Source organism: Sturnus vulgaris, chromosome 12 (genome assembly GCF_052056855.1).
Source record: "Sturnus vulgaris isolate bStuVul1 chromosome 12, bStuVul1.hap1, whole genome shotgun sequence".
NCBI classification, from domain to species: Eukaryota; Metazoa; Chordata; class Aves; order Passeriformes; family Sturnidae; genus Sturnus; species Sturnus vulgaris.
Genome location: NC_142254.1, coordinates 5,784,024 through 5,802,507, shown reverse-complemented (window position 1 = coordinate 5,802,507; position 18,484 = coordinate 5,784,024). Strand labels below are relative to the sequence as shown.

At 39.1% G+C, this 18,484-nt stretch overlaps 1 protein-coding gene across 3 annotated transcripts in view; it reads right to left on the bottom strand.

Annotated features, from left to right (window-relative positions):
* Positions 1-18,484, bottom strand: part of ANKRD27 (ankyrin repeat domain 27) — a 54,954-nt gene that overhangs the window by 17,362 nt on the left and 19,108 nt on the right. For all 3 annotated transcript variants that reach the window (XM_088171839.1, XM_088171840.1, XM_088171841.1), the window contains exons 2-20: positions 15,716-15,846; positions 14,649-14,759; positions 13,942-14,098; positions 12,275-12,429; positions 11,915-11,974; positions 11,768-11,821; positions 11,613-11,678; positions 11,458-11,534; positions 10,978-11,099; positions 9,995-10,073; positions 9,044-9,176; positions 4,490-4,582; positions 3,561-3,688; positions 3,032-3,114; positions 2,184-2,299; positions 1,341-1,433; positions 774-971; positions 419-478; positions 183-302 (exon numbers count right to left, since the gene is read on the bottom strand). In XM_088171839.1, coding sequence (XP_088027965.1) covers positions 183-302; positions 419-478; positions 774-971; positions 1,341-1,433; positions 2,184-2,299; positions 3,032-3,114; positions 3,561-3,688; positions 4,490-4,582; positions 9,044-9,176; positions 9,995-10,073; positions 10,978-11,099; positions 11,458-11,534; positions 11,613-11,678; positions 11,768-11,821; positions 11,915-11,974; positions 12,275-12,429; positions 13,942-14,098; positions 14,649-14,759; positions 15,716-15,817 — 2,007 coding nt within the window. In that variant the 5' untranslated portion in view covers positions 15,818-15,846. The remainder of the gene's footprint in view (positions 1-182; positions 303-418; positions 479-773; positions 972-1,340; positions 1,434-2,183; positions 2,300-3,031; positions 3,115-3,560; positions 3,689-4,489; positions 4,583-9,043; positions 9,177-9,994; positions 10,074-10,977; positions 11,100-11,457; positions 11,535-11,612; positions 11,679-11,767; positions 11,822-11,914; positions 11,975-12,274; positions 12,430-13,941; positions 14,099-14,648; positions 14,760-15,715; positions 15,847-18,484) is intronic.

The following is an 18,484-nucleotide window of genomic DNA, read 5'->3' as shown; positions in this document are numbered from 1 at the left end:
GCAGTTGAAATCAAACAAAAATAAGTGCTCAGGTACTGAGATGACAAGCCCCTGAGGACAGCAGTTATCATTTTCCAAACCAGACAGAAGGCTGCTCCTGCACTTTAAAACACTGTGGCAAATTATCACTCTTCTAGCTTCCTTCACTTTGCTTACTGTCAAAAGCTGTAACTCAGTCTCACCTCTTTATAACTGTTTTTTGCTTCTTCTTGCCTCATATCAGTTGATGCTGATGACAGGCTTGAGACAGATGATCCTCTGCTGAAAGTTTCTGTTGAGTGCTGAGGAGACCTAAGTGGTGACTTGCAGTTGGGAAAAAAAAATAAAAATCAATCAAACAAACATAAAAGGTTAAATATCAAATTAAGGAGGTTAAGCATAGGCAAGAAACAGTTCAGCAACTTGCATGGGCTGTTACCTCAGAAGCACTCTGTCCCCTTTCAAATGTTGTGTAGTTTAATTCCATCAACGACAAAATCTGCATAAAAATATTAAAGAGAACCAGTGTAACTCCACTTATAGGGGAATCTACTGACTGAAACACAAATTAGCTGACAACCTAATAATTAGTAACAGATTAAAAGTACTCATTTACAAGTTCATGTTCTATCTCACAGAATGTATTCCCACTGCTGGAGTTAAAATGGGACCTTTCTTCCTCAGAGTGAAACACACATTTTCTCTTTAATAGTGAAACCCCATTAACAGTGGACATTTACACTTGTGTGGTGTTGCATCAGACAGAAATGAGGCTGGAAGCTAAAGAGGAATACCTTGGAATTTAATGCACACTGTAGGGAAGTCTCTTTCATGCGGTTCTGAATTTCTGGGTTTGCCCCATTTTGCAAGAGCACTTCTATGATGCCTTGGTAGCCCCAGCGAGCAGCAATGTGCAGAGCAGTGTCTCCCTTCTCATTGCCAATATCCAGCCTGCAGGAATGCACATCGTAGTACACTAAAGCCTTGACACACTGGGAAGAAAAGGAAAGCTATCAATAAATTATGGTGTTGTGTCTCAGTGCAGACATCAGGCACAATCCTAAAAGGTTTATTTTTATTGCTGCTCATGTAACCCATTACCTAAGGAACAGTCTTTAGTGGTTCAGTGTCATTAAAGAGTTAAATCACTATATTTGCAAAGCACTGCTATCTTTAATGTGAACTCACATTAAAAATTGCTACGAACTACCAAATAAAGTCCTTATTTAGAACATTAAACAATTTAGCCTTCAAGTAATTTTATTTACTTTTTAAAATATGTAAGTTTAGTGCTAATTTGCATCAGTTTAATTCCATTCCAGTAGAATGTCCATTTGGTTTGTTACAAAACAATTACTTACATCCTCATGACCGTAAGTGCAGGCTAAATGAAGTGGAGTATTTCCATTATTGTCCTGAACATCAGTACTTGCCTTGTAGTGCAATAAGAGCAGCTTAAAAGAAAAAAAAAAAAAGAAATAAAGTAGACATTTAAGTAACTAAAAAATTAATGTACAATTATTGCTCTGCAGATTCCTTTAGGGTTCTGGCATGATGAAGCACTTCATGAGACACCAGCTCTGCCTCCTGTTCAGACACCACCCTCTTGGCACTGCAGCACTGCTTGTGCCCTACCCTGAGAATCAAAAATCTCCTCTTACATATTCAGAATTTTAACTGAAAAAAAGGAATTCTCTGCAGCAAACACTGCATTATACTCACTCCATTATCTACCTCGCATTTCAAGAGCTTATGCGAGCCAATTAAGACCCAGTTTAATTGCAACAATGCTAATTGAAGAATATCACATACATGAAATTCAAGCAGACAGTAAGTACTGTAGTTACACAGTCTATCCTGAACACAGTGTGAAGCATTTAACTCAGTCCAAAGACTGCAATGGTTGTTCTGTCTCAAGCAAGAGCAGAGATGCTCTCCATTTGTATTATGTACTGGACATTTGTATTAATAAAGTGGATGAATTATCAGGCATGCAGAGCTGCCAGTTTGTTATTACCAATGGCTGAAAACCTTGCAATAGAAGAAAAAATAAAATATCTCGCAAACTACAAGGAGGAAAGATTCTCCATTCTGACAGCTCACACAGTTCTGGTAAAAGCTCCCCAGAAGATAAAATGACAGTAACAGTAGAAGGGCTTAGCAGGAGTCATGTATTTATTATTTAGGCTAGGTGTTGTGCTTACTGTAACATTTTGGTATCCCTTCTGGCAGGCGAGGTGAAGAGGAGTTGAACCGTGGTAATCTGTAGCATTGACAACGGCTCCTTTGGCTACCAGTAAATCCACTAATGAAGTTTGACCTTGGAAAATAAGCATTCAAAGAAAGGAGTAAACTTTGCACAAGAACATTGCCACTTTCCAAATTCAAACAGTGACTGTAAATCAAGATACCCTGCATTTCTGCATACTATGTTTCCATATACTGCATGTTCACTGCCTTGGTATTTGGGATTTTTTTGTGGCAGATTATTCAAAGTCAAAGCCCTGTAAAAGAACCTCCAGCTAAAAGCAATGTATATTTGTATCCTATGAGTAGCAAAAGAAAATACCTGGATTCAACATAATAACAAAAAAGGAAATAATAAATAAGAAACCACCCCCTAAGAAAATAACACAGTTTCTAGTAAAAGGAAGATCAATTACATAATGAACATTACAGGTATTACAGATCTACAATGCACAGCCAGCTGCAGGAAAGGGAAATGTCCTGTCTCAATCTGCCAGTCCTTTAAAACAAGACTGGCTTCTGAGGACACATTTTTACTTTTTCCAAAGCTGAAGAAAGCACCACTGTGGTAATCACTATGACAAAAGTAAACAGTCAGCAAACAAAGAAGAACTCAGCTGGAGCTTAAAAGAATCTACAACGACTTCAGTCTGTGCTCAGATAAAAACAGCAAAGTTTCAATAGCACAGGAGCAAAAAACCAACTTAATGCAGAATTCAAACTTCATTACAAAGGTGGAAAACAAGCTGACATAAAGATACAAAAGGAGTGGGAAGCACTAGTGAAGAACAGCAAGCCCACTCACCACAAATAGCAGCTATGTGAAGTGGAGTGTATCCCCGGTCATCTCGGGAAAAGGGGGTGATAATGGAAGGGTCATTCAGTTTCCTTTAAAACACAATGGTTTGAAAGCAGCTTAATTACCCAGCTGGTGGTAGGAAGGAGGAGAGAAAGGGAAAAGCTGCCAAGGATGACAAAAAACTGATTTTTGAACTTTTTATCCTTTTACATTGACAAATTATTTCATACAGAACTTTACATTTTGTTAAGAGAAGTGGGTTAGTCCCAGACCTGTAAGTTTGATTCAAGAGAAGAAACACCATGTTTACCAAAGGACACAGGCTCCATCACAGAACAGGAGGGTTCCAAAGGATTCTGCATGCTCCCAATATTTCTTCTTCTTTTTTTCAAACCACACACACACACACTCTCTACTACATCCCAAAGTGCTACTGAATTCCTCTATAACCAAAAGCAGTACACTTTCTGAAGCAAATTTTAGTTAAAGGCTTCTACACAGCTTTCTATGCATTTGTGGGGTGAAGAGTGCTCACCCAGAAACCAGCTTCTCGCATTTGTCACAGTAACACAGCGGGTGACACATTTTCTGTACAGTGTCCTTATCACTGTCACCTTGACTTAGCAGCCGCTCCACTTCCTCTTGATCACCTGAAGCAATATGCTACAAAAAACCACAAGAGTAGAGAGAATGAGAAACCAATATAAAAGGCCTCCTTTTAAGAAAAAAAAAGAGCCAAGAGTAATTTACTGAAGCACAAAATGAAAGGAACCGATTATGAAAGACGTATTCAAGCATTAGAAAGCAGAAATGAACAATGTCACAGCACAAAGCCCCCTAATGGGCATTCAGTATTAAAAAGAAACTGTTCTTGGCTTACTTCACTTTCTATAAAAAAATTAAAACAATTCCTATTGTCCTCTTTAGACTCCATCATGAAATTGAGCTCCCTCTGTGCAAAAACATGTCCATAAAATTACTAAGTCTCCAGCCATAAGCTGTGAACACATATAATTAGAAGCTCTGCTTTGTGTCCTTGTATAGGCAAAATTCTTTTAGAATGACAGTATGAGATTAACAGATAATATGAAGTAGCTGTCAGGTGACTACATTTAAATTATTTCAGAAAACTCTTCCAATTTCAAGCACTAAAAGCTGTGAGACACAAGCAGTATCACATCTGTGCATTAAATGGAACACAAAATACCAACAGCAGTAGCATTTCATCCTCATTTGCTTCTATATTTCACATAATGTGCTGAAATCCATAAGACTATATTATGTCAGTAAGGCTTTGGCACAGAAATGTACTTGATTCAAAAGACACTTTTAGCATCTACTAAAACACATTTCACAGTACTAATGTAATTAACCCTTCATTACATTCCAGAAAATTGCAGAAAGGGAGGAATATAAACATGAAATGTGCAAATACATACATATTCTGCCATAAAATTTATTAACCTTAAACAAGCAGTCAATTGGTGCAGCAGACATCTGGGACAACAAGTTCATCCTTTGTCTTAAGAGCAGCTTGTCACACAGACTCTCAGATTCCTGAAAATAATTAATACATAGATTGATTATCTATGCAGTCATTTAAAGGCAAAAGCGCAGAACCTTAACAGTGGAATTAACTTTTAAAATACGAAATGCTTATTTACTATGTATGAATTATCAGATACATGTGAAATCTGAATCAGTTTCATTTTTAAGATTTTGAGACACAAAAGACTGGGCACCTATAGAAACAAGCAGATGAACATTCCTTTACTGAAACTCACTGTGAATTAACAATGAAATTATGGATGTACCATCTAAGAAAGAACACAGCAAAACTAAAAGAATACTTATTAAAGACAGCATGAACTGCAAAGGTTACAACACAGCTTTCTCAAGAGGAGAAATTAAGACAAATTCACATAAAACATGTCTGATGGCTATGAAAAAAGATGATCCAGATACAACTCTGACTCAAAAATTTCTGAACTTTCTGCTGCTAGCTGAAAAATAAAAGACTGCATCAGACAAAACATTGCTCTGCAGCAGATCCATCCGTGTAGTATTTCCTACTTGGTTTGAGCTAAACAGATACAGCTGCAACCCTTGCATCAGTTCTTATTCTCTGGGACATTAAAGAATATAAATATCTCCAAAACCAGGTGAAAATTGTAGAGTTAGATTTTGAGATGGCAGCACTGACCTTCCCATGAAATAAAACAACATAAGGAAAACAGTTTCTAGGAATGCAGATGGAAACTTCTGCACATGGTTGGTTCTGATCCACAGCTGCTTATGGTTGGCAGTGGTGCTGTTGTAGGATAATGGCTCTCCAGAAATGGAAAGATTTCAGCCTCCAGAAAACCACTGCATTTAAGACACACCCATGTGTCAGGCAAAGTTTGATGGTTTAGGATCTGGACTATGGCTTTTGCAATTAAAGTCTGTCAAGACCAGATGTAAATGAGTAAAACCAGACTGACCCCACTCTTACATTAGCAAGCCAGCATGAAATTTGAGCCTCATAAACTGCAAATAAACAAGATCAGCTGAGTTCAGACTTTCTAGAAATTAGACTGTTCATGTTTCAAAATCAACACTCAGATGCCTCTCATAAAGCTGTCCAAAAAACCCTTAAGAGTTCAGCAAATAATGTAATTAAAAACATGTTTGTAAGGTCTGGAGATGAAAGTTTTTCTCTCTACTTCACAGGAAGTTGTTTGTATTTAGATACATGAAGGTGATGAACATTGGCTAATCTTTTCAAATCTCAGTGCTTTAGCTAAGGATACCCAATCATATCTTCTCAGAATTACAAGGCACATACCACTAACATAGAACACTAGGCTCCTTAGATAGATTCTTTGCTATGAACAGGAATAACTTCTCTATAAAATATTTGATCAAAAATCAAACTGCTGGTACAAGTTCCTAATGTCTAATCAGAATTTCTAGTGTGGCTGCTCACAGCTTTACACTTTCACTGTGGAGAATCTAAGTAACATTAGCAAGATCTACTGTAGTTTTAGCACTGCTCCTTCCTCAGTGTGTGTCTACAAGAGAAATGTGCCCCAAGTGGAATCATTTTATGTCACACGAGACAGCAACCCTAATGTAGCAGTATTATATATTTATTATATAAATCAGAATAAAAGCCCAGGTGAAACCACATATCCTCAATAGTGAAATATGGAATGACAAGAGAATCAGATATTCACTCTAGGATTAAGCAAGTTTGGGCCTTCAAAGTCAAAACTCACTGGTACCAGCTTTACTTACAGCCGAACAATTTGTATTTCTTCTAAGAGATTGCTTTGAGTGGGACTTTCAGGTATTTTAAGTGTTGTCTAGAAAATACACACCCAAATATTAATGACCTTTTTTCTCTAATGGTACAATGTGTAGAAAAAGGAATTATTTTTATCTATGAGGGTGTACTTGCATAATGATCTATCCCAAGTCATTCTCACAGATTATAACTGATGACTTGGAGGAAATACAGGTGGCAGAAGCCAGGAGATGAACTCTTGAACACAGACTAAGGCTAATAAAGTTTTTGGTGGGGAGGGGGAAGCAGGAATAATTTCCCCATTTCCAGCTCTTCCCATACAGGAAACAAAATGCTGCCTATTCCCTCATGGTTGGCTCTGAGCCCTGCTTTTTTATCTCATTTGAACCCTTTGAACTACAGAGTCTTAATACACATTAACAGTGCATAGAAATGAGCTAGTATCCAATGCTTATTAACAAGAATTCTAATTGAATAATGTTGACAATTCAGAAAATAAAACTGACTCTCATGCTTTACAGGCTCCTCTCTTCCTCCTAAACAAAGTGTCTCTCAAAGATTTGCATGACCTTGGGTGAAGGGATTTGGCAAGAACGTCCTGAGTGCAATTCACTTACTGACACGGGGGTGAGAACGTGCCCATGAGCCCCCAGGGTACATTAGTCCCCTGCCGAGTTTCTTTCTGGAGTCAGCTTCATTAGGGATTGGACAGCAGCATTACTCAGCTGCCAGCAGCTCCATCTGAAGCCAGCTATAAAATTAAGCATAACCACATAAGGGGCTGTAATGAAGCCCCAGGGCACAGCAATGCTCCTGCTCACTTCAATCCCACACCCCCTTCCAGCACAATCTGGAAAAGGAAATCATAAGGCAGCAAGATGACAGCTGCTGCTGCTTCCAAGTTCATCTCTTTTACTACAAATTAAAGGAAGAATCTCAACTGGTGACTTTATGGAGGGAGAGCAATGCTCCTCCACCTCCTCACTTCTCTTTCCATTTCTGCTTCAGAGTCTCTCTTATCATGGTGTGCCACCTTCTCCTACCCTGGAGAAAAGGGGGGTCTGGCTCTTTCCTTTCCAGATGTGTTAAGGACAAGTTGTCTCTCACTTCATCTCAGGGTTCTGCTGCCTTCCAGCCAGGCTGACTCCAAGGAAAGAATTTTGTGTTGCATGTTCACCCTAAATTGATAAAGTTCTCTAGGTCTGAGCTGATCCAGCTCAAGGATGGGCATAAACACTTATGGCTTGCTCTTCTCATGGTGCAGACACTGAAGTCCTCACTTAGACTCCTCAAATACATAGTTTATCTTCCCAAAGAAATATAGTAACTTAATGGAAGTGCCACTTAAATTACAACACCTGAATGCAATCCCTTAAAGCTGCTATCCTTAGCTACACCAGGAGGGATAGGATCAGGCATTTAATCTTTATTTTAGAAATTTAAGAGCATTGCATTCTATCTTAGCTTGCTGGCTTTGTTGTGGAAGACAATTCTACTTGGGTTGCAGTTTTCTTTCAGCACACCAGCTTTGCTCTTTGTATATTGATTGTGAATGACAGCCAAATGACTGCAGGAAGCAAGATCATATAGCAGGTTGTTTCTTTTAAACTAACAGTTTTATTTTTTATATAAGTCAATTACAGACAAGAAATACCACTCTTTATACAATATGAAAGTGCTGGTGGTTTCTTTTTTTGAGTGTACAAAACAAACTTGCACAACAAGTTCATGGAAAAAATCCCAGAAAAGAACAAAACCAAAAACAGCAAGAGGCCAAAATGTCACATTAAGTGCTTCTTAAAGTGCCCCAGGTTGTCCCATCCCAAGCCCTGCACACTGAACCATTATTCTGGCCCCTGCAGTTAGTTTCCAGTGCTTTGCAGTGGGGCAGACTGAGACACATTGAATTCACTCTGGTTCCAAGTTCACTCCTTTTGATTTCCACATCAGCTCAGGAAAACCTAGTTTTACAACAGTAGAAAATTTTAGCGGAGTGGTAAGACTGGATTCCTTAATGAAATAATCTACAAAGTTCTTAAATTATAGAGGTTTCTAAAGTCACATCAGCATCACCCTGCAGGGATGTGACCAGATTGACAGCAGGTCTAGCTGCCCAGTAGGAGAGCTCATGCATCCACAAACTTCCTGCCCCTGCCAGGTTAGAGATCCCAAGAGCCAAATTTGACCTTCAAACAGCACCTGATCACAGCCCTGCAATCCCCCTAAGCCATCAACTCAGTGCAGCATTGTAACTCACACTGCAAACACACGGAATTCTTCCAGTATGAAGTTTTACTGAATAATTCTAAATTACACTGCTATCTCCATTCTGCTAGCACAGCTAAGCTTTCCAAAATTACATGAAAATTTAAACTGTGCCTGCTCCCAAAATCATGGTAGAGTACAAACAGGAAATAAACATACTGGAGACTCATCTGCAGAAAACAGTGCTGTCATTTTTCCTCTAACCATATCAAGAGGCAGACTTGGCATTTAAGTACTTCCTCTAGAAGTATACAATGAACAAATATTGGTACATAGGACTTCACTACAATCATTTAGGTAAATTTAGCATTTGCTACAGGTAGTCACCTCTACTCAATTTTTAATAAAAAAAAGGAAATTCTTATGTTAGTTATTTGTATCCTCTGGCTGGATTTACACCCACAATGGTACACAGAACTACAAGTTATCAAATAGGCATTTGACAGACTTTAAGAGTAGCTTACTGTCGATCTGTCAGAGAGGTTGCCTTGCCGTATGTATTCTATTGCAGCCTCAATCGAGGTTAGGCAGTATCCCAACTCATCCTTCACTGAACTGCAAAGCCTGAAGTTCTTTATGTAACTCAAGTTGGCCATCCTGAAAAAAAAAAAAAAAAAAAGTTAAAGCCCCGAACCACTAAAACTAAGACGCTAGCATGGCACATTGCAGCTCATCTTAGGCAATCCAGGCAGACAAGAGGTGTGAGCTGAGAAAAAGCTTCTGAAAAGCTTGTTAGGCCAGCAACATGGCTGTTCTGAGCTTGAGAGAGAATTCTACTTCTCTCTTAAATATTCAATGAAATGTTATAAACTGGATAGAAGGAATACAAAGGATGAGATAAGCACAATAGTGGGAGATTAACATCTTTGAAGTGAGTGAAGCAATTTTTCAAGCACCATAAGCACCACAGTGATTGTTACAAGTTAAAGGCCAAATGCTGATTTCAGAGATCCAGGATATAACAGCACTGAAATCAGTTCAGGTACAGCTGGAAGGTTTAGACAGACTTTTACTGAAAATGACGAGACAACGGTGCAGGCTAGCAGGAAGTAATTAAACATTCACATCTAGTTTCTCTGTAAGAAATGCTCCAAATCTTGAAATGCATAAAGGTGTCACAGCTCCCAACACAGATGAGAGAGAACCACCCTCTGAAGGCTTTGACACACAGATTTGGCCAAGAGGTGGCCTCCCACTAGAACTCTTTTCTAGGCTATGAATCAAAACAAAGGCACAAAACAAATTCCTGATAGCTGCTTAATTTACACATATAACACATCTTTGCTATTTATACTATAAAAATTTTTCTGCATTTCAACAGGACCTCTTACAGTCACAACTTATTAGAAGTTTATGTTCAGAAACATTTGTCCCTACAGCAGCACTACACAAGATGGTAGGAAGGAGTTACATACCAGTTTGGGATTTCTGTTTTTACAAGCAAATACAGCAAAACAGAGAGAAGATCATCTGCACACATGGTTTCCATGTTAACTGAAAAAAAAAAAAAAACAAACCAAAAACAAGCCTCACTTGGTATTAGTCATATCATGGTTCAAATCAAGAGCAATATCTCTAAAGTTCTGCCTCTTAAGGTTAGGGCCAGCTCTACTAGTAGAGAATGCATAGAGAGCCCAGGGCAGGCTTCCAAATGTTCTCCATCTCTCACTGAAATAGTCTGCCAGGAGGCAACACACAGATGCAATTTGTGCAGTACACACTGCAGTATTTGACTAGCACCCCTCCCTTCCCACACAGCAAGAGCCAGAGCATTAGCTCAAGACTTCTGAAATTTGAGGGCAAGGACTATGCTCAAAGTTGATACATTTTTCCATAACCCAGCAATCTTCCTAAAGAAAAGAAGAGATGAAGTAAGGAAAGCATAAATTCACTGTGCTACTCTATTTGCTTTGTAGAAGTATCTTCTGTTTTCAAGCTAGATAAAGTAAGTGCCAGGTTAAGAGTACTGTGTTTTCATATCGCAGAATCATTTCTGTAATGCACAGCAACACATCTGTTTGGCCCCACCCAACAGTGCATTTTGCAAAAGCTGCATCTCAAGAGTATCAATTTCAAGATGTCAAGGGGAGCATGGACAAATACACAAGAATGACCTAACAGCAATCTCCAGTGTTTAAAATGGATCACCCTCAGGGTCCTAGCAGATGTGAGCTACCTACATGTCCAAGCTAAAACATACACAAGCTAACCCAGTACCCCACCTCAGCCCACAGGAACCAGTGATGACATCTACCTCATTTCCCTTCCCTTTTGCTCTCTGCAGAGACCTTAGAGACTCCAGCTCAATTGTGCTTGATCCCCAAGTGCTATCCAAGCAGTTGTTTATATACTGAAGTGCTTTGTGTGTGCTGTTTAAAATTATGAATTAATTACTGACCTCTTTGGCTCGGAGACTGCATAATAATTTGTACAACTTTACGCAGACAGAGTAGCTTCTGTTGAGGGGAAGTGCATTTGTTCAACTGACCCAGTTCTCGCTTTGCACGTGGTATATTAAAACTACAAAATAATTAGAAAGGAATGATAAGCATACAGAGTTCCTCTGCAGGATGTTCAAAGCCCAAATTTTAATTTATTCAGAGCTGAACTGAAGAATAGTTCCAAAATATTCCCACTTCTACTCCAAGTGCACTGCATTTCTGTATCCTGTAGATGGCTTAAAAACATAAAAGGAAAGGAGACAACCATCAATGCAAAGATTGTCCTCATATGACACTTGCAAAGCTTTGATTTTACATCTCAAATGAAAGTATAACAAAACTTGCTCGTGTCTGAAAGAAAACACTTTTTGGCTGACATGATCCTGTTTAAGACAGGATCTCAGTGACTCTTCAAAGAATCCACAGTCATCTCTCACCTGAATTCAGGCTTCACTCCAATGTCTTTCTGCTGCAGGTCCTGAAGGCTCCTCGTGATTTTATTAAAATCAGCATCCTAATCAATAGAAGGGCAGCAGGTTTTTTAAATGCCTTAGATGAACATCACTAATATGTAGCAATCAAAGAAACTCACCTCACTTGCCTCAATCGTCCCTACATATTTGAAGACTAGATCATAAATAGCATGATGGATATACATCTGTAGAAAAAAAAAAGACAGCATTTTAGGCACGAGAGGGAGAATTAAAAACAGCTTGCTAATTATTTTCCTTCATTTCAGATGCTTACTTCAACTGCTTGTTTGATCAGATTCATCTGCTCTTCTTGCTTTGCAAGCATCTTCTAGAAAAGCAAAGCCATAAACAGCGAGAGAAAGTCAGATAATTTATTGCTTAAGTAACACTGTACTATGTATTTAGGGGAGTAAGTCTTTACCAAGTGCGAATCTCTCAAAAGATGCTGCAGACATTTGGTATAAAGTGCATTGACAGAATCCTAGGAAAGAGAAAAGAAAAGCCATCAGATTCAGGTTAATGGGACTTGAAGGAACAAACCCTAAATAAGTAAAACTTCCCTGTCTCTAAAGGGTACAGTATGGTAAGAGTTTTAGCAATAATAATTGCATTTACTAAAGAGTTCAGATAGCAAAATTCTTACATGTGAATTACCACTTCTCCCTCCTCCCCTTTCACAACTCTAGGCTACTCTGACACAGGAAAGCTCAATAAGGCAAAGATAGCAGCAGTGAAGCAAATTCTATTTAGCAAATTAGCCATCAGGAAGGAAGATACTGACTATGTAGTGGCGGAGGCTTTTCCTCTCGTGTTCTTTAAATGTTCTATAGAATGATCCTAGGTATTTATCAAATCTCTCACAGTGCCTTCCCAAGAACTCTCTAACATCTTCAATGTTTTTAAGAGAATAGGAGTTTGATGAAGCTGTAGATTCACCTAAAATAGAAGCCAAGAATTAACATACAGGCTTAATATGTATGCATGGTAAAATACTTTTTGTCCCTACACATAGTCAGCTTGTGTGCACTGAAACATTAACTCAGCTCACTGCACCTTTAACTAGACATATTGCCTTTAATTAAAAGAATTTAATGTATCACATTTGAGCAGGGTCCTCTGCTTTTTATGTCAAGGATTGATTTGGAATAGCTAAAATAGATTTCACTTGTTTTTGACACTGGGATAATTTATTACCACATGCACTCAGCTTATGAGTCGTTTAAGTCAAGCTTGAAAGTAGAAGAAAAGCACATTAGTGTTGACAGAGTGCCCATGCAGGAAGTCAGGGTGCTTTAAGTGAGCCGAAAAAAATCCCATCTTTGACTTTTACATAAGCTATTCTTTATTTAGACATGCTTTCTCTGAATGGGAGAGCAAAGTTACATGAAGCAACATTAAAGCAAATCCACTCTTCTTCTGAATAAGACAACTGAATCCCTCACTTAGAATTCATGCTGTTTTTCCAAAAGTTTTTTCTAGGCAAATCTTTCATCTGCAGTCAAAGGCAGCCAGCTAATAAGAGGCTTAAATCATTCTTTCCAAATTACTTCTGAAATTGGAAACTCCTTCACTTCTGAAAGACTGTGATATGACTATATTAAGTAATGGCTATAAAGAACATCACAAGAATAATTTTTGAGACATACTTTTAGAATTTAAGGCTATATGAATGGCAGCTGGGTTGGTTTTTTTTTTTCAGAAAGCCTTCCATACTTCCCTCACAGTACTACTTTCACACTACCCTAGTAGTACTTCTCTTTGCATTCACTTGTTTCAAATATTCTTATTTATTTAAGAAGACTAATGTTTTTATTTCAGAAAAAGCTGAAGCTTCTAAGCTTCTTAAGGAGCTTCTGTTCTTCTTAATTAGTAAACATAGATTGTTATACAAGTACACAAGGACATGCTGTTAACATTCACAGTATTGGCAGTAGTCTTGAAAACAGCTTTAAGGAGTATATTCAGTGCAGGACAAAAACTGAGACACTCAACTTTGTCAGCTGGGCCACCACCAGGAGGCTGTTACCTAACTCTGCCACACAACCTCAATCCCCCTAAAAAGTGATCATGAAAGAATTTACCTCTCCAGTTTTTTGTGCATCCACCTTACACATTGTGTCTCAAGACACACATGGTCACACTTAGGATTAAATGCCTGTTTTAAGCAGTCAGCACTAAATTGAGCATGGCTAAGAAAAATCATGCTGGATTAAGTATCCCACAGATGATTGTAAATTCTACAGGATTTATGTCCCAGTCTCAGCACTAGTTTTGCTGGGAGCAACTTGATATTTCTCTGCAGCAGCACACTAACATCTGGCCCAGCAAGCTCAAAAATGCCAGGGGTTTTTAGCCAAGCCAACGTTTTCCAGAATGAACATGTTTATTAAAGACAAACATTAATTTGCTCACTGTGCAAACTGTTGCCAAATTGACATCAATACATACTTGAGCTTTCTGTTTTTTCCAATGGATGAGCTATGCACAATATACTAAAGCTTTCTTCTTTTTCATTGTAAAAGGTTTCCTCAAAGAGAACAGGTACTGAGAGGGGGTAATTAAAACCAGCTCCTAGAACGATGAGGTTTCCTTGTATGAAGATCTCCTGAAACGAAACAAAGAGCAGATCAAGTGTGAAACTCTGCCAGAAAAAAGTTAACTCTGGCTTCTACCTTGTACAGTTACACTTTCAAGGGGGAGGAGAGAAACTTGCTTACAGCCACTTCTTCTACAAGTTTACTGCTAGAGCAGGTTTCAGACAAACACCAAGGTCTTGTTTGCAGATTTCAGAGCACTTTTAGTAGAAAGGAAATTTAAAACAACCCAACAACTTAAGATGAGGACTTAATCCCAGCCTCAGAAGAACACCACACACCTTGTCTGTATTTCCCATACTTTGCTTTCTTTTCCCAGCAACTCCAGTAAGGACATCTGGAATAGGAAGACCCAGATGGCAGCCTGCAAACTCTCTCTAGTGCAAGCTGTACATCCAAGTTCTCAGACTGTACTGCACAATTACAAATGAAAGACTTGGGACAGTGCAGTGTCAGCCCTGCTTGCCTTTTCTGTAACCATTAGTTCACACAAGCAGTCAGCAGCAGTGAATCACTTACTGGGGTGTCCCCAAGCTATATTCAGATAGTAAACAGAAATACCTTTCCATTTAAGGTTTGAAAATTTTCTTCTAGAGGCTTCAGAACATAAGAGTCAAACTGGCAGGTAGAAAGGCTGCTGCTTGAAAGGCTTCCTTTGCATGGAACTAGCACCTAAAAAAAGTTAAATCATGCTTGAGAGAAATGCTGTATGTTACCAGCTATATATTAATATCCTTTGTCTTTAAGAGGCAAGCAATTAAATCAAGCTTATAAATATTTACAGTAAACATAGAGGAACAATAGGTGCTTTTATTTAAATAAAAAGGAAAGGTTATCATTAGATACACAGTCTGATAATGAACCCAGAAATTTCACCTAGTATCTATCTAAAAAACGCTGACAGATGCAACTGAAGCAAACAACACTAAGGGAAGTAAATTAAATCTTTAGTTACTTAGCAGCAGTCACAAATGACTTAAAATGACAACAAATTACTTAAAATTAAGCAGCTAATAAAAAGGAGTATATTTTCAAACTCAAATGAAAATCCATCAGAAAGAAAAATATGTAAGATAAACATCTTGGGTTTAGATTGACAGACTGGCAATTTGGGACAAATTCATAATTAGAAAGAAACAAATTTTATCAGGTAACAATAACCTCTTTGTTTAATTGAGTCTCTACACACTCAATTGTGAATGATAACCAATTGCAAAATACTCAGATTAATAAATATTAAGGACTGGAGTTTTTATTGCAGGTCAGTTTAATAGCTTTATTCTGCTATGTAAAATGCTGTCAAATGAGTAACTGCTTGTCTACCAGGCATTTCAAAAGGTCAAACCCTCTTATAAACTTGAGAGAATATGTAACTTCAGTTCACAGAAAAGAAAATAAGTTTCCTGTAGAGTTTAGAAACACCACCAACCTTAGCTTTTTACTACTGTGCAATATATCAAGAGGTCCATATTAGCAAATAACATACAACTTGAACTAAAAATTGCTCTGCTTCATTTCCAAGTTTTGTAGGCTTGAACTAATCTTTAAATTATGTCTGCTATGAAACATGTAAATTCAAATAGCTACTATTTACTAAGCAGCTTTTAAGTACACTTTTTCATACTTACAATACCATGGAGTTCTGCAACTTTGCTGCATAGATCAGGACGTCGCTTCTGAATGGCCAAATAAAAGGGATTTTTCAAGATATCTTCATCATACATAGCCATATGGACTTCAGATATTCCAAGGAAATGTTCTAAAATACATGTGGAGAATGGTTGATGTATTATACATGTTATCTGTTAAAACATAGTATTTGGGAATACCTAGGGGCAGTTTGGTTCTCCTTGTCCAAAAGAAAAAAGCAGTTTCAGATCCTGATGTAAGCAGCCAGTGGCATTGCTTAACTACTAACTAAAGTTACTTAGATGTTATTCAGACAGAATATTCTTCCATGATTATACATTTCCAATCACACACAGTTATCCTCAATGTCTCCTCAGGCCTTCTGAGAGTCTAACTGTGAATATCAGAGAGGAGAAGTTAAGATCAAAATTATTACCACTTTGATATACAAACTAACTTCTCCTGCTGAGAGCTAAAGCCAAGAAACAAATTAACAGCTTTTTCACAGCAGATTCTACTGCACCACAGGACAATCGACGATTTTGCATGGTGCTCATGTAAGTCCTAAAACTCACCTCTAAGGATTATCATACACATCAATGAGACACCCAGGCAGTGTAACAGAAACCCTCGTGTAAGGCAACCCTCAACTTTCCAGGGAAAGTTAGAGAGGTACACCAAGAAGATATGAATATCCATGTCATAATTAAAAAGCCACCATGAAATTTATCATAATTTGCGGTCATCTCTACTCCCGTGAAAAGTGTCTCAGTGATTTGAGGTCAGGCTGGTAAGTAACATTTGGCTAAACAGAGAGCAAAAGAGCAACTGGAGAGTGAAAATCCAACCTATGATCACTGGAAATGCTGTCACTAGGTGTCACAGTGCCCTGGAGAAGATGATCCCTAAGGAATCAGACCTTGACCTGCTCACTTCCTCAATTCCAATTCTCTGTAACACATCATACACAAGGGCAGGAAAAACCCGAACAGGTCCCTCCTGGAATAACTTGAAAATTTTTTTAACAAGAATTGAGATGAACAGGCATACAAATAAATACTTAAATAACAAGCTTGCCTTATCTTTCCCCTCATGCAGGTTCCCTTAGTAATCAACAGAAGTTGCATGATTTCCTCATGCAATTTCAGCTGTCCATAGGGTGAGCACAGCTGGAGATTTTAATTTGAGCACACCACCCTTACACAATCCATAGCCCCTTTGTTTCCTCCAATGCAGAATTATTCCTAGCACACTATTTGCTCAGTGTGAGCTCACTGTAAGGCAGTTCAAGGAAGTGGAGAAACATACACCAAATTCCCATGCATTCCAGATAGCCTTTGAGTTCCAGCCATGCCATCAGCTGATCTACAGTAACCGAGCTGGGCTCTGCTCCCTCCTTCTGATAAGGCACAAGCTGAATTCCCTTAGAAAGCTGAACACAAACACAACCACTTAAAGCTACAAGCCATTTCCACTATAAAAGTTATCACCAGTTACTCACAGCTTGGACAGTCCCAACCTCAACCACTGATCTGGTGGCAGCTAAGTGCCTCAAGCAGTTTTTCTGCACAATTCCAGACAAAATGGTCCATCCACTTTCAAAGCATACAATAACACCAAGAGCTATCAATGATTACTTATCCAGTGCTCCCATATCAGCACAGCTATGCAGTTTGCTAACACAATGTGGAAGAAAATGTTTGCTTATTAACATCTTCAGAACACCAACCAAGTCGAGTAATTAAAGACTGTGAACCCAGAAAAAGTCCAGCTTAACATGGGCTCAGTACGAGCCAGCAATCTGCATTTGAAGCCCCAAAACCAACCATGTCCTGGGCTCATCTCCCTGCATGGACAGCAGGTCAAGGGAGAGGAATCTGTCCCTCTACCCTGCTCAGGTGACATCCCTCCTTGCAGAACTGCCCCAGCCCTGAGGTCCCAGCACAAGGACATGGAGCTGCTGCAGAAAGTCCAGGAGAGGTGGCAGAGCCCCTCTGCTCTGCAGACTGGCTGAGAGAACTGGGGGGGGGGTCAGCTTGGAGAAAAGAAGGCTCCAGGGAGACCTTGTTGCACCCTCCAGTACCTAAATAGGCTGGAGAGAGACTTTGGACAAGGGCCTAAAACGACAGGACATGGAAAAACCTTCCCAATAAAAAAGGATTTGTATTAAATGTACAGAAGAAATTCTCCCCGTGAGGGTACTGAGGCCCTGGCACAGAAGCTGTGGCTGCCCCATCCCTGGAAGCGTCCAAGGCCAGGCTGGGCAGGTGCCCCTGCCCATAGCCAGAGGTGCAATGAGATGTGCTTTAAGGCCCCTTCCAACCCAGACCAACCAATTCTATAATCCATGATCTGTCCTACAACAGTGTCTGGGTAAACAGGATGATCACCAGTAATTCCACCACATGATCCCTATTAAGATTTCTTGGCAGGCAGCTGCAATCCAAGTCCAAGCTGTGGGCTTCTTCCTCAGCCAGTGCAGAGGGAAGGAGAAGAGGCAGCACAAGTTCCTGCTGCAGGAACACAGGTATCTCACTGCTGATCCACACAACAGCAGGGCTCAGACACCTTCTCAGACAGGACTAGTTAGCTACAAAATACCCTGCCTGCTGAATATCTGGCTAGGCCACAATTCCAAGTAAGTCCAAACATGACTCAGTGACAAATTAGTATATATAGCTACAGTTTAATAAAAGTTAAGCACCAAGCAGGGCTGTATGTACACACATGTGCAACCTGCAAAATAGTTTGCCACAGCAAGACTTGAG